At 32.7% G+C, this 26,624-nt stretch overlaps 1 protein-coding gene and 1 pseudogene across 4 annotated transcripts in view; both read right to left on the reverse strand.

The window, feature by feature from the left end:
- Positions 1 to 322: 322 nt before the first annotated feature.
- Positions 323 to 26,624, reverse strand: part of ARL6 (ARF like GTPase 6) — a 38,868-nt gene continuing 12,566 nt past the window's right edge. For all 4 annotated transcript variants that reach the window (XM_074333157.1, XM_019757218.2, XM_074333146.1 and 1 more), the window contains 4 exons: positions 25,039 to 25,133; positions 10,757 to 10,886; positions 6,961 to 7,016; positions 323 to 847 (listed from right to left, as the gene is read on the reverse strand). In XM_074333157.1, the coding sequence (XP_074189258.1) occupies positions 822 to 847; positions 6,961 to 7,016; positions 10,757 to 10,886; positions 25,039 to 25,133 (307 nt within the window). In that variant the 3' untranslated portion in view covers positions 323 to 821. The remainder of the gene's footprint in view (positions 848 to 6,960; positions 7,017 to 10,756; positions 10,887 to 25,038; positions 25,134 to 26,624) is intronic.
- Positions 856 to 6,945, reverse strand: LOC109461194 (dnaJ homolog subfamily B member 6; annotated as a pseudogene).

Raw genomic sequence — 26,624 nt, forward strand, 5'->3', positions numbered from 1 at the left:
TCATTTTTATACCTCTTAATGAGGCAACATTTTCATTAAGCCAATGAAGTAAAATTAGATATAATATATGACAAGGTTCTCAAATTCTCCATCATTAATTTTAAGTTCTCTGAGGATAAGGAATATGTCTTATTTACTTCTATCACCATTGTGTAAGATAATGCCAGACTAATATAGAGAAGTATATAGACGTTCAATACATATTCACTGGATAAATTCAGTGTAACTTGGTCTCAGATAATTTACAAATGCTTGACAGCAAAACACCAAATAACATTATTAACACAGCATTATTCTTTTCAGCATAAAGAAAGCACACTAGTTTGTACATTACATTTTATGTTTTATTGATGGTGACATACAGTAAAAATCTAATACACATTAATTATCCATGGTCCATTATAAAGTTCTTTTATACAAGCACAATCATACTGCAAAGTCATACCCTAAACTAAATTTTCAGAAGACAATTTAGAAAATAAAATACATTAAAGATATCATAATTCATGATGAGATATTGAGATGGATTTTAAATCTGACTTTAAACATTCTCATTACAATCAAATGTAGACCTCTACTAAGAAGTTGATAACTCTGGGGAGCCCTTCTAAGGATTTAACATTCATGTAATTAATGGCCAGATTAGCATACCTGAAGTCCTATGTTCTTATAAAGCTCATTTAGAGTCCATAAATACAAGCAGAATATTATAAAGTATTCTTAGATGCACAAACATCTTTAAAAAAAGTTTACAATATTCAGTTTGCCTTAAGATACATTCCATGAATTGACAATTGTTGAGGTTTCCAAATACTATTTTTTCATGTCTTCACAGCCTGGATTTGATCTGATAAAAAACAAACAAGAAATAATCAGTCTCTACAGGGCAAAATCTATTTTCTAACGTAAGCTGAGACAAATCTGTAAGAAAATGGTAGAAACACATACACACACCTATTTTTTTAAAGCACAATTGATACTATAGATTTTATTTTCATCAAAATTGTACATGCATAGTCAGTCAACCAGTTCTACAAGGTCTGTATAAAAAACAGCAGTCCCTTGCCTCATCTCCTTTCTCCTTTCATAAGCAATTACTTCCAACCCCTTTAGGTGACTACCTCTGTATCTCTAAACAATATACCTTTATTACTTGTTGAAATATCAGTCCCTTCTATTTAACATGAGGCTTCCGCTCTTACAAACTCCTAAGCTGCTCTCTGCATCCCTCATAATTCTTCCAATACTCCTAGTTTCCTAACATAGTAATAGTTACTATCAATATGCTGACTCTGTAATGCTACTCACAGTTGAGACAGGTGGTACACCCGTTACTTTTCCTGTTTTCAACTACATTTTGTTTTCCCGGAGTTAATAATTTTTCCTCATGCCCAACCCTGCCTCCCTGCTTGTTTTTTTTAAATGTACTTAATACTACCTCAATACCAGTACTCCCACACTGTTTTCTTCTTTTGTTCATTTGTGCTGTCCATTGTAGAATTTTTATTTCACACTGGTTTTCTTTCTGTCCTCACACTTTCCTCTCAAGAGATAAAAAATAACTCCCATTTATTTTATTGTTTTTAAAGATTTTTTATTAAAATATAGTTAACATACAATATAGTTAGTTTCAGGTGTAATTCCCACACTGTTTAAACCTTTACTTTTATGAAACACATTATATAGTCTACCAATTCCACTTTCTTAAAGAACTCTCCACTGGTCTTCCAAAACTCTTTGATCTGGACCAGTTGTTCTCTATGCTTGCCCAGTTTTTTTTATATGAGATCTTTTACTATCATTCTGGGATCTCCATATCATCCTGGGGATTATTCCCCCTATTCTCTTGTGCTGGTTTTCTTGTTTCATTACTGCTTACTTTTTTGTTTGTATGTTTGTTTGTTTGTTATTTATTTATTCATTCATTTATTTATTTGTCCCATCCACTCAGAAAAGAAAGCACCAAACACATTCGCATCTTTTTTTTTAAGCAAATGACAAAGACCCAGTTTACCAGTTTTACTTTTTAAACTTAAGTCTGACTTATTTAAACAATTGTCAAAACTTACTAAGTTGCCAGCAATTCATGCACAACTAGAAAACATCCTCAATTTATATTAAATCAGAACTGTATTACCATTAATATATTAATATTTTTCACTACTAAATACTGAAAAAAATTGAAATTATTTTTGTGAAAGATTCATCCTGGCAATGTTAACTTCACAGCAGGCTCTATCACTACTTGGCTCACGTTTCAAACACAAAGTAAAAGCAGGTCCATGCTACTGGTAGTGTATGAAAGAGTGACAGCCACCTCAGTTTAATACAAAAGTAAAGAGCATCAGAGATTTATAATTTTAAAGACAAAAAAAAAAAAAAAAGGTCCTATCATGTGGTCCCAACAATAAATTAAAAAGTCTATGACAAATAGGGCTTGAAAGGGCTGCATATAAATACTTTAGGTATGTTATACCGAAAGTCAGGTTCATTTGAAATCTTCAAAAAAATATTCCTGTTAATTCTGAAATGGTGAATGTTACAGTTAACATCTCTGTTACACGCGTGTGTTGAATTACTTGTTATTCAAGCGTAGCAACTGCTCCACACCATTTTACCCTTAAGGACTTTAAGTGGCCATCTTCTTCAACTTCTACTCTTTCTTGACCATTCTCGATAACTTTGTATCAAAAGAAGAAAACTCTCCTCCAAAAAGACGCAAATCCACTGAAGGCAGAGAAGAACGACCCTGTGCCTCGGCTGGTGCTTTCATGAGGGCCCCTCTGATTCCCAAATAGTCGCCAAATGGGTCTTTGAAGTAGTAGAATGAAAACGGGTCCCTTACATCAAAAATTCATCTGGGTACCAGAATGTAAAGCCAAATTCAAATGGGCTGTGAAAATGACTTCTACCTCCATCATTTAATCCTTCTTTGTTGTATTTGTCATAAAAGTCCCGTTATTTAGCACCTGAGAGAATTTCATACGCCTTGGCTACTGGAATTTCCTGTTTTTCATTCTCAGGATTTTTATTTGGATGCCACTTCAGTGCCAGTTTCTGGTATGCCTTTTTAAACTCCTTGGCTGAGGCATGTCTGCACACCTAGAACTTGGTAGTAATCCATCACGTTTCAGCAGGACATTGGACCGAGTCCGAGGATGCGGGACTGGAGGTAGGAAGGCGCTGGGTCTCCGCTGCTCCTGCTCGGTGACCGTGGCACCGACTCCTCACACTTTCCTTTCTCCTTTCCCCAACAATCTATTATCTGATTTTTGAGGAGTATACCGCTCAGTGGATACCTTAGTAAAAGGTATAGAAAGTAATTCTTGAGACTGTATATGGCTGAAGATGTCTTAATTCTACAGTCACAGTACGGCGACACTGCCTGAGAATATAATTCTGTTATTTTCTCCTTGGACTCTTTCTAGGCATTGCTCAATTATCTTACCAAGTGTTGCTGCTGAGAAGTCTGATGCTATTCTGTTTCCTAATTCTTTTAATGAAACCTCTTATTTTCTTCTCAGGAAGCTTGTATAATCTTCCACTGTCTTCAGTGTTGAATTTTAATAATTATGTGCCTTGGTGGGAATATTTTCATCCACTGCACTGGGCTCTCAAGTGGCCTTTCAACTAAAAATTCATCATTTAGTTCTGGAAAATACTGATGATTTATTTGGTGATTTTTCTCCCCTCTATTTCTCTGTTCACTTTCTGAAATTCCTTTTATTTGGACACTGGGCTTCTTAAACGTGACCCCTTATTTTTTCTTTCCAATAGTGTCTTCTGGGAGAAGTAGGAGAAAGCAGAAGAGGGTCGTAATACTCAATATCAAAACTTTCAGTTACTCCTCATTTTTAGTTCAGTGCCAACCACACTCACTTGTGCTTGACTCTGCAGAAAATGAACCTTCAATCTACTTTTAGGGCAAGAATGTATAACTGTGTCTTCTCTTTTCAGCCTCACCTCAAACTTATTTCCAAATTCCATCAATATCTGAGTCTTTGAGGGGCTCTGCAATGTAAATTAGAATGCTTTCCAGGTTTCCCCAGTGCTAGCTTAGAATTCAGCTTTCTCTGTTAAGAGAAAAGGCCTTTAAGTCTGTTGAGTCATTCAACGTTCATCAGATCTGTTAAATCATTCAACAGTCATCAGATACCTAGCTTCTGGTTGGCATTTTTGTCACTCCCATTCTTTCTGACCTTGTGGGTTAATGTCTTTAAACAAAAGTCTCTTTACTGTTAGTGAAATTTGAGGAGGGGATGAAACTAAGTGTGTGTCCAGTCATCTGTCTTTCATTGGAACACCCAGAAGTATAGTTTATAAGTCTAATATTAAAACCTGAAAGCACTAGCTTTTCCCATAAAGAGATAGAATGAATAAGTTTCATTAATCATATGGCAGAATTTCTTTTTATAAATATATCACTATTATAAATATAAACAATTTATATCTCTGCAATGGTTTCTGTATATTCTCTGTTAGCTTTAGAAAATACTTCACCGTCTACTCAGGGGTTCTCGTCTTTCGGCTGTAATACTTAGGTAATTACCGGGATTCTTTCCAAAAGAGAATGGAATCATAGAACAAAATATGTCATTTAATATTTTACCTCAAACTTTTCAACTTTAAACCTAAAATAATAAGATTAAATTGATCCCAAAGCCTTCTTTGTTTATCATACTAGGAAATTTCAGAATTCTGGAAGCAAAATGAAGAGATACAAGTTCAGAATATCTTTCACAGTTAGATTTCCATGAAAACCTTTGAATGATAGGTTAGTAATAGGCACAGACTAGTCTCCGATATACTGCTACCGACTTTGTAAAATAGATTTTTGCCTCTTTTCACATCCAGACACACAGGGGTATCAAAATGTAAATTATTTACTATTTCACAGGAAATGTGAACAAAGCATCTCCTATTTAAAGCCAAACTGAAACACTTTTTAATCTATGTACTAAGTTTCCTTCTCTGATAAACAGAGCAGTTAGGTAAGAGGGAAAATTTAACGTTTATTGAGTGCTTTCTTATGCTAGGTACTTTAACACATACAGTGTTTCATTTAATCTACAACAATTTTGACATTTTATTTTTTAATTTTACAGATAAATAAAATTATCTTCACAATAAGAAATTTTAGTTAATAATTAATAAGTAGTGGAATGAATCTGCCAGACTCAAAAGCGCGAGTGCTAGTTAACTACAATTCTATGCTGCTTACATATTAATAAAATGGGGATACTAACCTGCAGAGAACTGTTGTAAAGGTTACATAAAATATGGCAACACAAGGGCACAAAAACATCTCCAATAATGTATCCTCCTTACAAAAACTTGGGAGGTAAGATGCAAAGAATGGATAGGAAAAGTCAGACACAAAAATTAGGTGACAGGACCATAGTTGGCAAGTGACACTGCTGTGAAGTTAGATTGTTACTGACACCTAGTGGCCTCACTGTTACAGATGAAATAAAACCCAAATAAAACAAAACCCCCCAAAAAAAAGAAAAAAGAAAAAAGAGAGGTACAATTTCAAATCCAGATGACCATCAATCTATATTTAGTAAGTTCTGTGCTTTATTATAAGCAATAGTAGGGTTTCCATCCATGCCATATCTTCACCATAAGCAATAATAAGCACTTGTAAAATAAGAAATCAAGGCTGAAAATGTTTCTGGCGTCTTCTTTGGAATGTTCCTCAGTAACCTATGTTTTATGTGGGAATCAGTCCCTTAACTTTGACCACTTCTTTACCACAGTCTAAGAAACTACGTTGGTGTGTGCACAGAAAAATTCCAGTAGTTCTTCTGAGAACCACTAAAGGTACTCAATTAAGTTTGATTCAATTGTAAAATATGAACGTTCTTTGAAGTTTAACGGTAAATGTTATGTCATGATGACTACATAAATACAAAAGAAAAAGAAATACAATAGTCTGTGAAATAAAGTAAAATACCATATTTTACATAAAATACCATAACACATAAAAATATTTCACATGTACATTTAGTACTTTGACCCCCAAAAATATTATGTCTTTGTATGAGCAAGCAGGCTACTCTTAGATCCACCATGACATGCAGAGGAGAAACAAACAAACAAACAAATCACACATAACTGACATTAAAAGATGAGTGCAGAAAAAATTAAATTGACAGCCAACAGACTAAAACTTGAATCTATAATATCTTGCAATTCACCCTTGTTCAGAGCAGAGACTTCTAATAGGAATGATCCTCAGTTGTTCCGCTCACAAACGGAAATTTTTTGGCCTGACCCTCAGGGTCCTATAATAAGAACCTATAGAACTTGATTTCATTCACAGCTACTGCTCTGTGTGTTGGTGGGTCACTGTGCTTTAAGCCATTCCTGTGGCTAGTAGACAGTGTAACCATAGGGAAAATTTATTCCCTGATATAGTAACCCTGCACCAACCTATCATAGTTATTTTGATGAATAATAAATAGAACCACAATATACAAAACATTAATAGAATACCAGTATTTACAGTATTAAATATGAGTGTTAAAAGTTGTATAAACATGCTATGTATAAATGGAGATAATATACGAAGTATAGCATGATTCTTAAAATACATGCTATACAGACTTATTTTTGGCTATTGACAGTAAGGTCTAAAATTTGTCCCAAACTTCAAATGTGCTTCTATTACTAGACCTGATAGGAAATCTTTGCTATAAATAAAAATTTTTCTAAAGTTATCATGTATATTGATGGCAAAAATGTAAACATTTAAATAAATCCTTTAGAAAAATGTAATAGAAGTAGATGCAGCAAGGTATTAGATACTTACTGTAAGGTTTTTTCTGACAGCAGAAACAAATGAAAACAAGAAGGAAAAAAGCAATGATATAATAAAAATCAAATGTTAAAAAAGCAAAGAAAAATGTGAATGGAAAGGAAATAAAGGTTGAAGATATACAGTATTTTGTGCGGTACCTTGAAGCCAGTCTACACCTTCTTGCAATCCTTCTCCTTTTATGGCATCACTAGCACTGAAATAAAAGCCATAAGAAACATACCCATATATCATTACATCATAGAACTATAAAAATAAATAATTACAATTTTGCCATATGGCAATGATACATTCTAGTAGCATATATGGGCAAAACTGGTTAAGCATTTAAATTGAATATACATCGGAAATAAAAGCCTGAGTGTTCAGGAGCAAGACTAGAGAAATTACTCATATTTGCATTGGTATTATTGACAACTTGAATGACATTTGGAAAAGTGTATCACTAAAAAGTTATTCTAGGACTATTATTCAGACTGACATTAACAAAACTTATACTTTGAATTATTTTTCTAGTGGTGGAAAAGTTTTATAGAGTCCACCATCTTATTTTGTCCAGCCACAGGGAATCTATTGCATTTATTAGAAATGTTTGATTTAGGTTCTAACTTAGCCATAGAATAGAGTGATTTTATTTGAAATGGAATTGATATTTCTAGGGTATAAACCTGCAATATCTTTGGCAAATAGGTAGGATAAAAAATCCCAGTAGCTTTCATTACTAGTTTTATATTTATTGGCTTCAGGAACCTGGAAAGGTTATTTAACTCTCTGTCTTCAGTTTTAGCATCTGTAAAATGGGGGAATATTACCCTTGACCTCATATGGTCATTACGAGAATTAAATAATTGGGATATGTATACAAAACACTTAAATCAGGGTCTTTTCATGGTCTTTCCATTTTTAAGAGAATAAACTCAGATCCTCATTGCAATGTTATTTTATAATCATAGTTTAATTATATAAACTAAAATAATAAAATGCAAAGGATTTTTAGAGTAGCAAATCAGTTTTTCCAAGACCCAGACTAATAGTTTTCCATAACATGTTACTGATTTAGTCAATTGCTTTCAAAATATAATCACATAATAGCAATTAGTATAATTAGATTTTCTGAATTAGGGTTCCTTGTAGTGTGCTGAAGCATGATTTAAAATGTACTAAATTATCTGAAAGAGTTAATTTGATTCTAATCAAAACTAAAATTACTTCCAGGGAATTACTTATTAGACTAAGAACATGACTTATCAAAATATTTTAAAATAGGAAGATAAACAAACAGTATGAGATATACAGACATTTAAATCAAACTATGGGTTATCCATAGCAATAGCTAAACATCAGTAACCGAAATACATCAAAAAATATCAGTGTATCGATTTTACCACACACCTATAGTTGCAAACAAGATTACAGTACCAAACAAGTAATACAATGAAGAAATACTTCCCTTTTGGTAGAGTATTTCTAAAAATGATGCATCTTTTCCTAACAACCCCAAATGTTTGAATTCTACTTTTCCTTTCTTTGTAACTAAATAAAAGCCAAAGTCTTTACCATGTCCTACAAGGCCCTATGTGATATGGCTCCTGGTTATTTCTCAGTGGCCTCAGCTCCTACAAATTCCCACTAGATCTCTCTGCTTCAGCCAACCTGGACTTCTTGCGATTCCTAGTACTCCAAGCACATTCTCATCCAAAAACCTTCTCACCCGCTGGCCATTCTGGAAAGCTATTGCTCCCAACCTTTGAGTCCACTGCTCCCTGACTTAAATTAGATCTCAATTACCTCTCATTGTTTATCTTATTATCCTACTTTATTTTTCTTCACTTTCCCAGCTGACATTTTATACAGCTATTTACCTGTTTTATTATCTGTCTCCCTCACAAGATAGTAAATAAGCAAAAATTTATACCTATTACACCAGGGACTGAGTCAAAGAACACACAATACTGCAGTCAGATCCTGACAATCAGAGTTGACTATATGTTTAGTATAATAGTCAAAAATAAACCATAAAAGTTTTCCTTTAATTTTCCACATTGTAATTCTCTATGATGTTTTTATTGTCCAATAAATTTGTTTGTACTTAAGGCAAGAGAGATGTAGTATTTTATCTCTGTATCACTGTGATTTCCTTTATCTCTAAAACTGGAAAAAAGGATAAATGTATTTTCAATTTTATACATGCTTTAAAAATATTGCAAAAATAAAAACTTAACAAATGAAGCACTAACTGGAAATTAGTGAGATATCCAGTTTGAATTAAGAAGAATTCAAAATAATAGACACTTTAAAATAAATACATGGCATTCTTCTGTAAATTACACGGTAAAGATAGAAACTGGTAATACAATATTCTACATCAGGATATTAGAGCATCAGGATATCACTTTTTCCTCTCACTGAAAAATATTCAATGTCATAAATGAATAAATACATCTGTTAAGATTTAATTGCTAATTATTTTAATTAGAGATGTTTCCATTTGGAAAATTAACTTTTACTTCAAAATCAAAAGTAGGACTGTATCTTTTCCTAATTAGACCCACAGTTTTGAATGTTGCATTTTCTAACAAAGTACTCACAATACTTATTACTACAATGCAAAAACTAAAAATTATTCTACTTCAGATGTTATCAATTTAGATACGATTTACCTAAATGACGTAGAGAAATGCAGTTTCCATCTGAAGATAATTCTCCAACCCATATCCCTCCTCTCTTTCCCAACAAAATACCACAGAACCTCAAATTCTAACTCAAGAATCAATAACAAACATTGACTTTTCCTCTGATTCCAAAGTAAGGAGGGTTTTACTTAAGATATGCAGTGTTTCATTCCTGGGTAGTGGTGCTGGAGGCCTTGAGTACTGAGGAGTTTTCAGGGCGTTTTCAAACTCTCTTCTATACTATTACTCTTTCAGCACCAGGGTTAGCTCTTAAAGTTCTTCCTGAGCTCTACCACCTTCTGCTTCATATTGTTTCTCCTTCTAGAGGCAGTGGGCTTCTAGTGTTCAGTCTTTCTCCATAGATACCATCAAATAAAAAGGGGGAAACTGGCAAGAGAAGGACATCTTGAAGCAGGGGGAGGTAGGTGGGTGGGTAGAAGGAGCTTAATATAGGTAGTGGTAGGCACTAAAGTCTCATTGGAATATTTTGGACACTGGAGTTAAATATATTAGTAAGAAATGGTTTTCCAAATTAAAAATGTATAATAATTTCAGACACAAATTATTTATGAGTTCTACCTTATTAATATATCCAAATAAGTTTAATATTTCCATTTCTATTTATTCATATAAACAAGTATTTATTGTGAACCTACTAAGTACCATGTACTACTACTCTTCCAGGGGTTACAGAGTGAACAAAACTGGTAAAACCCCAGGTGTCATGGCACTAATGCCCTAGTGGAAGAAGAGAGACTAAAACAAAAAGAAAAATAAAGAAGAGGTCACATGGCAATAGAAACACAAAACAAAGTAAAGTGAAAACTAGAGCAGGGTAAGATATAGTGATATTTTAGAGTTATCAGAAGAGGTCTCTCTCCTGAAGGAAGGGCAATAGCAAGTCAGGAAAATTGTTTTGGAGAATGAGTCAGACAAAGGGAGTGACAAATGCAAACACCCTGAGATGGGACTGTGGCTGGCTGGTTCAATGTGCAGGAGGAAATCAGTGTGGGTGAAGTTGGTGAGTAAGTAGGCTAAGTTATTCTTTTAAAGAGCTGTTTTTCTATCCCCCAAAAGATGTCAAAAGGCTTTAACAGCAATATATTAACAGATACCTGCAATGCCACATTCTACAAAACAAGATCCTTAGCTCACATCCTACCTTGTTAGGTCACTTATAAAACGAGCTTAGAAAAGAAACAGTGAATCTTGATTTTTTTTTTTTTTCAGAATGATAAAATGAAAAGCAAATCTAAAACTTTACCAAATATGCCATGGCTTATCTTTGATGTTCTCTAAACACAGCAACTGAGACACTTTAACAGATGTCACTGCATCTCTAAGGTCCATTTTGTTTGCAAAGAATAAGATTGGTATTCGACGGTGCTTAATATCTGAAAGAGAAAATGAAACTATCATCACACTTCTAGCTTTTTGGTCATTTCCTCCCAATTCTTAAAATTGAAATTCACTAAAATTGTTTTCCAATCACTTCTTTCTATATTACATATACATAATAAACATTTAAAAACATATACTGTCAGGCATGTATTTGAATGATATGAGAATTTAAAAAATACTTTTTGTAAGACTATCTGCCCTCTGGTTCAAGGTTTAAAACAAAGACGAGTGAGGTAGAAGTTGGGGGCTCATTAAGCAGTTACTGAGCAGCACCTACAGAAAGGTCAAATATTTTGTTTGTTTCGTTTTACTGTCAACAGAAAGGAGGCAAACTTTAAATAGAAGTAGAAAGAAGATAAACTGGAACCTGATTTTAAAATTTAGTCACAGTATTATAAGTAAAAAGCCAGACACTCTAACAAGATATTTTTATCTTGTTACAATTTTGGAAACATTTTTCACTGTTTTGAATAGATAATTCATTTAAATAGTTCAAAATTCGGAAGACACAAAATGGTATATAGTAAAGATATCCCCCTCTCACCTTTGTCCCAGGCTATCCACTTTTCCTCCCTAAAATAGGCAACCCCACATCATCCATTTCTCGGCATCTTTTTAGAAATATTATATATGTGCAAATATATTTTTATTCTTTATATAATACAAATAGTAGAAGACTATTCTCACGATTTTATACCTTTTGCATTTCACTTAATTTCATATATTGGAGATTGTCCCATATCAGTACATCTACAGCAGTTTCATTATTTTAACATTGTGAAATACTCTTTTAGTACTATATACTATAATTTATTTAACCAGAACTCAACTGAGATATATGTGTGTTGCTGCCAATATTTACAACTATAAACAACACTGTAATGAATAAGCTTGTACAAAGTAAATTTTGTAAATTGGCCAGTACATCTGCCGAGTAAATTTGAGAAGTAGAATTACAGGGTCAAAAGATATATAAATTGCTATTCTGATAGATATTGATTATCAATAGCCTTCCCTTAAAAATTGTGTCAATTCACACTTAAACAACAATGTATAAGAATGAGTGTTTCCATTGATAGGTAAAAAGTACTAGCAGTGTTTACTTATATTGTTTTGAGAAAAGTTAAGAATCTTTCTAAGTATTCAAAAGATGTTTATAATTCCTTTATTTATGAACTATCTTGGCATATCATTTGACATTTTTTTCTATTAAGTTTTTATTTTCATAATGATATGTAAGAATACATTAAGGAGTAAGGAAATAAGTCTTGCAGCTATATATGATATGAATGATAAATAGTCTCCCTTGCTTGTCGTTTGCCTTTGTGTGCTCATGGTCTGTTCTGCAATTCAAAACTTTTTATGTAGTTATAGTCATTGATCTTTTTTTAAGATTCTGGGTTTTTGTTATAGTTAGAAAAGCCTCCTCTTGGCCCAAAATTATTTTTAAAAATTCCCCATACTTTCTTCTACTGCTGTAATAGTGTAATTTTTATATTTAAATATTTAGCCCAGTTGGAATTTATCCTGGAGCAGAGAGTGTCAGAATAGATAAGAAAGCAACATACAACTATATGATGTTTACAAGAAACACACTTTGAACACACTAACAAGATGAAAGTGAAAAGGATGGCAAAACATATTATACTACATATAAGTGTAAGAAAGCTGGCATGCCTACACTACTATCAGACAAAGTAGCATTAAAAATGAAGGGTATTATTAAAGAAAAAGAAAGGCATTAAAAATTATAAAAGGGTCAAGCAATCAAGAAGATAAAACAATTTTAAGTGTGTATGTATTTAATAAACAAAATTTGACAGTATTAAAGGGAAATACAAACAAATCCACAATCATAGGTGCATACCTCACTCCTCTCTCAGAAACTGACAGAACAAATAGACAAAAAATCAGTAAGAATGTGGAAGATGAGAATACTATCAACCATCATTTATAGAATTCTTCACCCAACAACAGCAAAATACACATTCTATGTAATTGCAGATAGAACATTCACCAAGCTAGATCATACGTATGCTGGGCCATATATTTCGAAGGATGAAATCATACAGAATATGTTCTTTGATCAAATGGAATAAAACTAGAAACCAATAACAAAAAGATACCTTCAAAATTCCTAAGTATTTTGGAAATTAAATAATATACTACAAAAGAATCCAAGGGTTAAAGAGGAATTAACAAGTTAGAAAATACTTTGAACCACATAATAAAGAAAATGAAATTATTGAAATTTGTGACATGTAGCTAAATCCTTTGAGAATATGTCTTGCTTTAAATGTTTATATCAGAAAAGATATAAAATTAATGATTTCCACTTCCATCTGAAAAAGAGATAATGAAACACTATGGAAGTAGAGACAGTTCGTAATAAATCAAGAGCAGAAAGTAATGATGAAAGAAGAAATTAACAAAGCCAGAAGTTCTTAAAAAATTAATAAAACCAATAAACTCTTTAAAAGACTGAGCAAGAAAGGAAGGAAACAAATTACCAACAACAGGAATAAAAAGTTCTATCAGATAGATCTTGGAGACATTAAAAATATAAGGAGAGGATGCTATAACCAGTGTTATGCCAATAAATTTGACAACTTAGATACATTAATAAATTTAGTCACAAATTACCAAAAGTGACCTAAGAAGAAATATATAACTTGAATAACCTAATATCATTTAAGGATTAGCATTCCTAAATCACGCCTCCACTCACCCCAACAGACACAAAATCCTGACCCAGATGGCTTCACTGGTATATTTTACCTAACATTTAAGGAAGAAATAATACCAATTCTACACAAATCCAAAAAAAGAAAAGTAAAAAAAAGTATACACTCTCCAACTCATTTTATGAGGCCTCTATAACTCTGATGGGGACATTATAAGTAAATCAGATGAGGACATTATAAGAAAACGAAAAACCAAAAACTGGTGACATTAGCAGCACCGTAGCATGAGAGGACCTCCAGTCTCTCCTCCTGAAGTTACAAGATACACAACTATAATTCAGCAAAGGATTCCCTACTGAACACACACAGGCACCTGAGACATTGCACATTGCGAGAGCTGAAGGTGGGCTAATCTGAACACCAGCAGACAGGAAGCCGGGAAGAACAGAGACACAAGCCTCGTGCAGCAGCAGCCCATGCTCGCTGCCGCCCTAGCACTCCAGACAACAGTGACGGTTTCGGGTGCAGCCCCCACTGGGCACACCAGACCGGATGGACAGAGACAGCAATCAGGTCTGGGTGGCTAGCACACATTGAGGCTTGGCCAAGGTCAGGGTCAGAGAAATGGTGAAAAAAAGTTGCAGAACCAAGGACTCTGCAGATGTGGGAACCACTCAATCCCCTGTGGCCCACCTGGCAATAAAATCCTCACTTGGCAGAGAGCAAAAGGGTTGGGGAAAAAACTTTACAAGCCAAGTGGTCTGTACTTGCTGTGGCTCAACCCACGAGGAATAGCAGAAGCACAGACACGCAAAATCGCCACCTCCCCTCCACCCCATCGCCCAACCCCCACTGAGAGCAGGACTGCTGGCAGATTCTGGCTATCGGAAGGCGGGAACACATAGGAGACCCACAGCCCACCACTTTCAATCCACGAGAGTGGTACCCCGAGACTGAGGTGACCAGGTCGCAAAGGGGACGCCTACCTCCTTGGGGAATACGGAGGCTTTACCACAGCCAAGGCGACACTACCCAACAGAGATCCCCCCAAACCCTAGCAGTGCAGGTAAGACAAAATAAAAATTATGCTTCAGCGCCACCTTCTGGAAAATAAAAGAAACAACTGTATTTATCAACCTGATTAACAAGGAAGTGTCAAACTCTTACAAAACTTTTAATTCCCACAAATGCCCAGTTAATTAATCCATCAAACACAATGAATAACCAAAATAACAAAAGAACTCATATTGAAAATAAAAAAAATATCCAGAAAATAAACACATGGAAGAATGTGATTTAAATGACAGAGAATTCAAGATTGCAGGTCTGAAAAAAACTCAACAAGACACAAAAAAACTCACAAAGGCAATTCAACAAACTCAGAAATACAATCAATGAACAAAAAGAGTTCTTCAACAAAGGCACTGAAACTACCGTGTTTTCCTGAAAATAAAAAAATTAATATAAGACCCAGTATTATATTGTCTTATTATATTATATTATACTATATATTATTTTATAAAGACCCAGTCTTATATTATAGTAAAATAAGACCCATCTTATATTATTATATTACATTAATTACATTATATTATATTATTCTCAGTTTTATATTATAGTATAATAAGACTGGGTCTTGTATTAATTTTTGCTCCAAAAGCCGCATTAGAGCTGATTGTCCGGGTAGGTCTTATTTTCAGGGATACATGGCATTAAAAAGAACCAAACAAACTCTGTAGCTGAAGAACTCAACAAAAGAGATGAAGAATGAATTACTGACAGAAGAAATAGAGCTGACCAGATGGAGGAAGGAATTAGTGACATAGAAGATAAAAATTTTGAAATGACTCAGGTGGACGAAGAGAGAGAATAGAGAGGGGAAAATAAAAAAAAGAAAGAACTCTACGAGAATATCTGACTACATTAGAAAGAGCAATATAAGAATAACGGGTATATTAGAAAGAGAAGAGTGAGAGAAGGGAACAGAGAGGCTATTCAAACAAATAATGAGAACTTCCCAAAAGTATGGAAAGAACTGAATTTTCAAATTCAAGAACCTAACAGGACACATAATTATCTCAATTCAAAAAAGGTCTTCTCCAAGGAAAATTACATTAAAACTGTCAAAAATTAATGACAAAGGAAGAATTCTCCAGGCAGTTAGGGAAAAGAAGACGGTGACCTATAAAGGAAATGCCATTAGATTATCATCACGTTTTTCATCAGAAACTACAAGCTAAGAGAGAGTGAAATAAAATATTCAAATTATTGAGAGAGAGAAATCACCAGCCAAAAAAAATATACCCAGCAGTTATCCTTTAGATATAAAGGAGAAATAAAGACTTTTCCAGACATACAAAAGATGAGGGAATTTGCCACCACAAGACCTGCATTACAGGAAATACTGAAGGGTATTCTTCTACCTGAAACAAAAAGACAAAAGAAAATAAAAATATGATCAAGACGACTAACAGATACACACAAGCAGGAAATTGCAATCCTTATTCAGAATAGGGTATCAAACACGTAAATATAACATAAAGGTTAAAGGAGTTAAAAAATTAAAAAAAAAAGAAGACAATGTAGAAATGGCCTCACAGCACAAAAAGGGATAATCTATGACAACAAAAACATGAAAGGGTGGGGTAAAGGTCTGAATTTGCAAAGGGGAATGGAGATAAGATGCATGCTGAAGAAAAAGACGATTATATATATAAAATTTCTTTTACATAAACTTAATGGTAACCACTCCAAAAAAAAATCTAAAACTGAGATACATAACATAAAGAAAGAGGAAATGGAGGTAAAAAATCATAAAATACCACCTGATAAAAATAACAGACAGAAAGACAAGGGAAAAGAATGGAGATGCAGAGTTACCAGAAAACAAGAAATAAAACGGCTATGGGAAATCATCATATATCAATAATCACCCTAAATTTAAATGGACTGAACTCACCAATTAAAAGTCAGAGAGTAGCAGGTTGGACCAAAAAAACCAAACTCAACTATATACTGGAGACAGATCTCAGCTTCAAGGACAAGCATAGACTCAAAATGAAGGTGTGGAAAATGATACTCCAAGCATACATCATCCAGAGGAAAGCAGTGTAGCCATACTTACACCTGATAAAATACATTTCAAGATAAAAGAGGTAACAAGAGACAAAGATGGACACTTTATAATGATAAAGAGGATAATACATTAAGAAAACATAACTCTTATTAATATAAATGCACCCAACATGGGAGTAACAAAATATATAAAGCAACTACGAACAGAACTAAAGGGAGACACTGACAAAAACACAATAATAGTAGGGGACCTAAATACTCCATTAACAGCTATGGTTAGATCATCCAAATAGAAAATCAAAGGGAAATAAATATTGGCCTTAAATGACACATTAGACCACACAGACATAATTGATATTTACAGAGCTTTCCATTTCAGAACACCATAATACACATTCTTCTCTAGTGCTCATGGAACATTCTCAAGGATAGACCGATGTTGGGACACAAAATTGGCCTCAAGAAATTTAAGAAGACTGAAATCATACCAAGCATATTCTCCAACCACAGTGCTTTGAAATTGGAAACCAACTGACAAAAGAAAGTGGAAAACCCACAAATATGTGGATAATAAACAACGATCTACAAAACAATGACTGTGTCAAAGAAATAAAAGAAGAGCTCAAAAGATACATAGAGACAAATGAGAGTGACAATACAACATACCAAAATTTTTGGGATAGAGCTAAAGTGGTAATAAGAGGGAAGTTTATATCATTATAGACCTACCTAAAGAAACAAGAAAAATCTCAAATAAACAACCTAACATTTCACCTTAAAAAAACTAGAAAAAGAACAAAGCCCAAAGTCAGTAGAAGGAAGGAAATAATAAAAATTAGAGCAGAATTAGATGAAATAGAGAACAAAAAGACAGTAGAAAAAGTTAATGCAACAAAAAGCTTGTTCTTTGAAAAGATTAATAAAATTAAACCTTTGGCTAGACTCACTAAAGGAAAAAGAAAGACTTAAATAAACAAAATCTGAAATAAAACAGAAGTTACAATGGATACCACAGAAATACAAAGAAATACAAGAATACTATGAAAGACTACATGCCACCAAATTTGATAACCTAGAAGAAATGGACAAGTTCTTAGAAATATATAACCTTTCAATACTGAATCATTTAGAACTGGAAAATATAAATAGAATGATCAATAGTACAGAAATTGAAACAGTCATCAAAAACTTCTTCAAAAATAAAAGTCCAGGACCAGACTACTTCACTAGTGAATTCTACCTATCATTCCAAGAAGATTTAATATCTATCCACCCTTCTCAAACTCTTCCAAAAAATTGAAGAAAAGGCAATAGCTCCTAACTCATTTTATGAAGACATTACCCTGATACCAAAACCTGGCAAGGATGACACACAAAAAAAGAAAATTACAGACCAGTATCTCGGATGAATACTGATGCAAAAATCCTAAACAAAATATTAGCAAATCAAATGCAATACATTTAAAAAATTATATATCACAATCAAGTGGGGTTCATTCAGGAGTGCAAGGATGGTTCAACATATGCAAATAGATCTATGTGACACACTACATTAATAAAATAAAAAATAAAAATCATATGATCATATCAATAATGCAGAAAAAGTATTTCACAAGATACAACATCCATTTATGATTAAAACACTCAATAAAATGGGTAGAGAAGGAAAGTACCTCAACATAGTAAAGGCCACAGATGATAAATCCTCAGCTAATATACTTAATGGTGAAAAACTGAAAGCTTTTCCTCTAAGATCAGGAACAGGACAAGCATGACCACTCTCACTACTGTTACTCAACACAGTATTGCAAGTCCTAGGCAGAGCAATCAGGCAAGAGAAAGAAAGAAAACCATCCAAATTGGGAATGAAGAAGTCAAACTGTCACTTTTTGCAGATGACATGATTCTTTATATAGAAAACCCTAAAGACTCCACCAAAAAGCTATTAGAATAATTAAAAAATGCAGTAAAGTTGCAGAATACAAAGTCAATGTAGAAAATCCACTACGTTCCTATATATTTATTAACAATGGAATTTTAGAAAAAGAAATGAAAAAACAATTTCATTTGCAATTGCAATAAAAAGAATACCTAGGAATAAACTTAAAGGATGTGACGGAACTATACACTGAAAACTACAATACATTACTGAAAGAAATTGAAGAAGATAAAACAAAGACGGAAAGATAGTCTGTGTTCATGGGTTGGAAAAACCAACGTAGTTAAAATAACTATATTACCCAAAGCAATAGACAGATTTAATACAATCCCCATCAAAATCCCAATGGCATTTTTTAATGAAATAGACAAAAAAAAAATCATCAAATTTGTATGAAACTACAGAAAAACCCCAAATAACCAAAGCAATCTTGAGAAAAAGGAACAAACCTGGAGGCATCACACTCCCTGACTTCAAATTATACTACATAGCTACAATAATCAAAAGAGGATCGTATTGCCAGAAATACAAACACAGAGACCAATGGAACAGAACTGAAAGCCCAGAAATAAACCTACATGTATATGGGCAACTAATTTTCAATAAAGAAGCCGAAAGCATACAATAGAGAAAAGAAAACCTCTTTAATAAATGGTGCAGGGAAATTTGGAAAGCTACATGAAAAAGAATGACTAGACTGCTATTTGATACCAATCACAAAAATTAACTCAAAATGGCACAAAGACCTACACATAAGACCTACATATAAGAAACAATAAAATACATAGAAGAAAACATAGGTCTAAACTTATGGACGTTGGTCTCAGAGAGGATTTTATGAATTTGTCTCCAAAGGCAAGGGAAGTAAAAGCAAAAATAAATGAACAGGACCATATCAAACTAAAAAGCTTCTGCATTTCTGCACAGCCAAAGAAACCATCGACAAAACAAAAAGGCATCAACCCAATGAGAGAACAATACCTCTGGTAATGGGCTATGATCCAAAATATATAAAGAACTCATACAACTCAAAAACAACAAAAACAAATAATTTAATTAAAAAATAGGCAGAAGACTGAACACTTTTCCCAAGAAGACATATAAATGGCCAAAAGATACATGAAAAGAAGTTCAACTTCACTAGTTATTAGGGAAATGCAAATCAAAACCACAATGAGATACCATTTCATACCTGTTATGATGGCTATTATCAAAAAGACAAGACATAACAGTGTTGGAGAGGATGCAGAGAAAAAGGAACCCTCATACACTGCTGGTGGGAATATAAATTGGTATAGCTATTATGGAAAACAGTATGGAGGTTCCTCAAAAAATTAAGAATACAGCTACCATATGACCTAGCAGTCCCTCTTCTGGGGATGCACCTGAAAATTTGAAAACATTTATTTATAAAGATATATGTACGCCTATGTTCACTGCTGCATTATTCATAGTAGCCAAGACATGGAAACAACTTAAGTGTCCTTTGATGGATGAATGGATAAAGATGTGGCACATATACACAGTGGAATATTACTTGGCCATAAGAAAAGATGAAATACTGCCATTTGCGACATCATGGATGGATCTTGAGAGTATCATGCTAAGTGAAATAAGTCAGATGGAAAAGGACAACAACCGTATGATTTCAGTCATATGAATGATATAAAACAGAAAGGAACAAATGAATAAAGAACACGAACAAAACTCACAGACACAGACAACAGTATGGTGGTTACCAGAGGGAAAGCGGGTAGGGAGAAGTTGAAGAGGTCAAATCTATAGTGATGACAGAAGACTAGACTTTGAGTGATGAGCACACAATGCAGTACACAGATGATGTATTATAGAACTGTATACTTGAAATTTATATAATCTTATTAACCAATGTCATGCCAGTAAATTTAATTGAAAAAAAAACCAAAACCAAAACCCTCATGAGCACAAAACCAAAAATCTTTAACAAAATTTTAGCAAATCCAATTCAATAATATGCATAAAAATTAATATTCAAATGAGGTTTAATCCAGGAATGTAAGATTGGTTTTATACATGGAAATTAATAATGTAAATTGCATTATCATTTTAAAATGTAGAAAAAGAATCGGAAAAATGTAACATTAGTTTATGATGAAAGCTTCCAAAAAATTAGGAATATAAAAAATTTCCTTAACCTAATAAAGATGTATAGAAAACCCCTACAATTAACATTATTCTTAATGGTAAAATATTAAATGTAACGAATGGCAATAAGATATGGAAATAACCTAAGTATCCACTGATGGATGGACGAATGGATAAAGAAAATGTGGCACAGAAGTAGATAAAGAAAATGTGTATAGGTATATACAATGGAGTATTATTCAGTCATAAAACAGAACACAGTCCTGTCACTTATGACAACATGGATGGGCCTCGAGGGCATTATGCTAAGTGAAATAAGTTAGGTAGAGAAAGACAAATACCATATGCTCTCACTTATTTGTGGAATCTAAAAAAACAAACACAAAACAAGCTCATAGATACAGGTAAAAGATTGGTGGTTGCCAGAGGCAGGGGGTAAGAAGTGGGCAAAGTGGAAAGGTACAATCTTCCAGTTATAAATTAATAAATTAAGTCCTGGGATGTAATTTACAGCATGGTGACTATAGTTAATAATAGTGTATTGCATGTTTGAAAGTCACTAAGAGCTAGATCTTAGAGAGTAGTTCTCATCACAAGCAAAAATAAATAAATAAATAAATAAATAAACAAACAAATAAATAAATATATTTTGTAACTATGCATGGTGACGGATGTTAACTAGACTTATTGTGTTAATAATGTCACAGTATATACAAATATTAAATCATTATGTTATACACATAAAAAAATCTTTAAAACATATATTTCACAGAGGCTTTATATCTAGAATATATAAAGAAACTAATATAATGTTACATGTCAATTATATCTCAACAGCAACAAAAAAAATGGGAATACAACAAGACTTACCACTTCTATTCAACATTGTACTGGAGGTCCTAGCCAATGCAATAAAACAAGAAAACGAATAAAAAGGTAAAAACTAAAAAGGAAGCAGAATGTTTTTTGTTGTCGTTGCAGAAGACATGATTTTATACACAGAAAATTCTAAGCAATCTACAGAAAAATGATTAGAGTAAATAAATTTAACAATATTCTAGAATACAAAGTTGATATTTTCACAAACTAGCAATGAACCATTAAAATATGAAACAAAATGTACCACTTAAAATAGCTTCCAAGCGGCGCCCGGCTAGCTCAGTCGGTAGAGCATGAGACTCTTAAAATAGCTTCCAAAATATAAAAAATATAAATTGAATGAAAGATGTGTAAGACTTTTACATAGACATCTGTGAAAGATAACTTAAATTTGGAAAAGCATGAATAAGTGAGATGACATACCATGCTCATGAGTTTAAACATTCAATGTTAAGTCTAATGTTAAATGTCAATTATCCCCAAATGCAATAAAAATAAATCTCAGCAGGGTTTTCTTTACAAATTAACATGCTGATTTAAAAATTATTTAAAAGTATGGAAGACCTAGAACTACCAAAATAATTTTTCAAAAGCAGACCAGGATTGGAAAATTTATCTTATCTGATTTCAAGATTTATTATACATCTATAATAATCAAGACCGTATGAAAGGACATGAAGAGATCGATGGAACAGAACAAAGTCCAGAAATAGATCTACCTATATACAGTCAAATGATATTTGATAAACTTTGAAAGTCAAGCGATTTTGACAAGTAATTCAGTGGAAAAGGAAATTTTTTCAACAAATGGATTCTGAGACAACTGGGTATGTGTATAAAAAAAAGCACAAAAATTAATTCAAGATGGATCCCAGACCTAAATATAAAAGCTAAAACTATAAAGCTATTATAAGAAAACATAGAATATCTGAGCAATCTTAGGATAGGCAAAGATTTCTTAGAGAGTACATAGAAAAAATGTATATATATAAAAATGATAAGTTAGACTTCATAAAAACTGGATACATCTATTCATTAAAAGGTACTGTGAAGAAAATAAAAAGGAAGTCACAGACTGAAAAAATACCTTTAAAACACATATATTTGACAGTCTTTAAATCTAGACTATATAAAGAAATCTTATATATCAATAAGAAGAAGACAAATAACCTAATTCAACAAATGGGCAAAAGATTTAAAACAGCATTCTTTAAGAGAATGAATAGATTGGCCAATAGAACAAGAAAAAGTTCTCAACATAATTAGTCATCAGGAAAATGCAAATTAAAAGTACAATTAGATCCTACTATACATTCAGGAGAAAGATTGAAATGAAAGAACCTTAACATCATTCACTGAAGAGGATGTGGAACAACTGAAGCTCTTATACATAGCTATTGAAATGCAAGATAGTATTAACTTCATTGAAAAATTATCTGGTAGTTTCTTAAAATATTATCCATACATCTACCCTACGACCCAGCATTACCGTTACTAGGAATTTATCCAAGACAAATAAAAACATATGTCTACAAAAAGCCTTTTACAAAAATGTTCATAGTTGGTTTATTCATAATAGCCTTAAAGTAGAAACAGCTCAGATGTCAACTGACAGGAGAGTGGATAAACAAACTGTGGTATATTAATATAATAAAATATTACAAAGCAGTAAAACGGGATAAACAAGTGATACATGAAACATCATGTGTGACTCCCAAAAACATTATGCTGAATGAAAAAAACCTAAGCACAAAATTATATGTACTCTTCCCCCCTTATATGAAATTGCAGAATAGGTAAAAATAATCTGGTAACAGAAATCAGGTTAGTAGTTCCTTTGGCATCAGGTGTGGGTATTGATTGGGAAGGGGCATGAGAGAACTTTTTGGGATGATGAAAATGTTCTGTTTCTTGATGGGGAGTGTAGTCACATGAGTGTATTCATTTGTCAAAATTACTGAACTATATATACTTAAGATCTGAGCATTTCACTGTATACCACTTATACTTCAATAAAACGTTCATATACACTTCATCTGAGAAATCCCTCCTTTGGGAATCTATCCCATAAAATAAATGCATCAGTACATAAAGATACACAGACAAAGCTTCTCTTGAAAAAAATCAAGGTTCCCATTATATTTGAAGCAGATTTTGTAAGAATGATTTCATTTTATTGGTCAACATTACAACAAATTTTTGAGGAGAAAGTGGAAAGATTAACACAAAGGGAATGCATATTAAAAAATGCATTCCCAACCCAGATAAAAGACCAATACATTTTTTTTAAGTGAAAAAGTCACATAAAAAGCACAGGCTGGGTAATTTTCCCCCCAAAATATTTGAATAAGCTTGAGGTTTTCTAATAAAAATACCTAAGATATTGTGGTTAAACAGCAAGAACTGTTATAAAGACCCACACTATTTTTGTTCTATTTCTAACAAATCCACATTTCTTTTAAATCACCATGCTTTTCTAAAAGTTCTAGCACAAAGACCACTTAAAATCTTTTCTCAGACATGAGTAAGGCAAGAAATGCAGAGTTACACAATAGATACTGGAGCATTGTTTGTAGTGTGGGAAAAAAAAAGAATATCCACTAATAGGTGAATACACCATGATACACTCATAGAATGGCATATTAGGCACCATTAAAAAGACTAATTACATATATACAATCTGACTTGAAAGGATTTCCATCATGTAGTGTTATTTGAGGTTAGGGAGGTGCAGAAGTATAGAATATAATCCTATTTTAGCAAATAACAATGACAGTCCTCATAGCCCCCACCCTATATATACCTTTGGTGGATGTGTGCCTGTGTGCACGCGTGGGTGTAATGTAGATAGTAGATATAGATACGTATATGGATATATAAAGGTATGACGCAAAAAATACCAAATTGTTAACAGTGGTATCTTGAAAGGGGGGTGGGGGTCTGGCAGTTGGGAGTTTAAAGGAGAAAAGATATTTTTTAAAAGAGTTCCCACAATACGTATATAAGAAATGCTATGATTATACATACATACACACATACATATATACATACATACACGCATGAAAAGATGATAACCAAAATCATTTTAATGAATGTGAAATATATGGATTTCTACTTTCTTCCTTATTCTTTTTTTCTGTCTGCATTTTTGGCTATTGACATATTATTTATGCAATCAGAAAAAAGGGCATTTTTATTTTGGGGAAAAATAAACATCACAGATCTGGAAAACACTGCAAAAAGATTTGCAATTTAAAAAATATATGGTGCGATAAGTAAAGATATTATGAGTTCTGCATAACAAACGTTTTCTAATTAAAATATTTTAAATAAAAGATAATTACACAGTGAAAGCACCACTTTTTGTTGACATCAAAGAACAAAGTACCATATGCAAACAGACCCCCAAGCACAGTCATCGTGGACTGACAGACACACATGTACCTGGATGACTGAGAAGAGTATCAAGTTCTTCTTTGGCCACAACCATTCTTAATCTATCACTACTGTCAATGACAAAAATAATGGCTTGTCCTTCTCTGTATAGTAATAGAAAGAACGAGAAAAATTAAAGATAAACTTACACAATTTTCTATGTTTACTATTCAATTGTATATCCTAATCTGTGTATTACCTCTTCAAGTCCTATGTCCATTTATCATTATAGGCTTTGGTGCCGTTTCTTATTAGTTCATGAGTGATTAATATATTAACCATTAGTGATATTTCATGTAAAATAATTTCTTTTCAATTAGATGATAATACCCGTAGGGTAAATGTAACAACTTGTTTCATAATTTACAAAAAATTGCAAGTTAAACCATAACCCTATTACACAGATATAATCATTATTAATGTTTTCATGTAAATCAATTTGAACGTTTTCTTTGTGTAGTCACATATGAATATCTACACCTGTACGAATGGAATCCTGTTTTATACCCTGCCTTTCTGATATATATGTACATTTCCTTGATATTTTTTTGCAGTATAGCTTGAAGTACTTTTATATGAAACATTAAAGCTCCACACTAGTGTTTCTCAAACATTTTTAACATAATCATAGAGAGACATACATTTTTCTATTAAGATAAAACAGACACATAAGTATATATTTGAAATAAATCCCCTGAAACAATACAAAACAATACAAATGCTTTTATTTTATTCCATTTGGTTTTTTAAAGCTGATAGCCAGCCACTGAACTAGTTTAAGGATTCACTTATAGATCACAGGGGCACTTCAAAAATCACTGATTGCTTCTGCACACTTTCTTTTTAATGGTTATAAAGTATTCCACTGCATAGATGTGTCATCAAAGGCTGTGTCAAACTTCAATTGTTGGACTTATAGGTTATTTCCAATTTTCATTAGTATGTAAAACTTCAAGATAAACAACGTCCTAAATACATTTCTAAAAGGTCTTGAAACTTTATCATCTGTTCTTATGAATAAAATTTCTAGGGATACATATAAAATTTAAAATTTAGATAAACATTGCTAAATTGTCCTCTAGAAATGTTGTATCAATTTATACTACCACCAGCATTTTTCCTACCCACTCCTCAGCATAGCTCTTTTCTTTCTTTTCAATTTTTGCCATTCTAACAACATATTATTTTACTTTGTATTTCATTAATTGCTAGTGAAGTTCACTATTTTTTCATATATTTACTGGACATTTATACTTTTTTGTGAATCACTTAGTCTAGTCATAAATTAAGATTTTAGAGTTCAATGTCATTAGTAATCACATAAATATAAAAGTAAAACAACTTTTTAAATACCATTTTCTCCTATCATTTAAAAAAATGAATGCAGATTATCACAATCATAAATTCCTAGTGGATATAGAGACTGGTACAATTGGAAATAATCTATCAACAGCTTTAAAACGTTGTACAATCAATCACTTTGAGACAGTAATTTTATTTCTGGTATTTATTCTAAGGAAACATGAACTGTGACAAAGATTTATGCAGCAAGATGTTAATTGAAGGATTGTTTATAATCTTCAAAAACTGAGAAA

This window comes from Rhinolophus sinicus, linkage group LG01 (genome assembly GCF_036562045.2).
Source record: "Rhinolophus sinicus isolate RSC01 linkage group LG01, ASM3656204v1, whole genome shotgun sequence".
Lineage (NCBI taxonomy): Eukaryota > Metazoa > Chordata > Mammalia > Chiroptera > Rhinolophidae > Rhinolophus > Rhinolophus sinicus.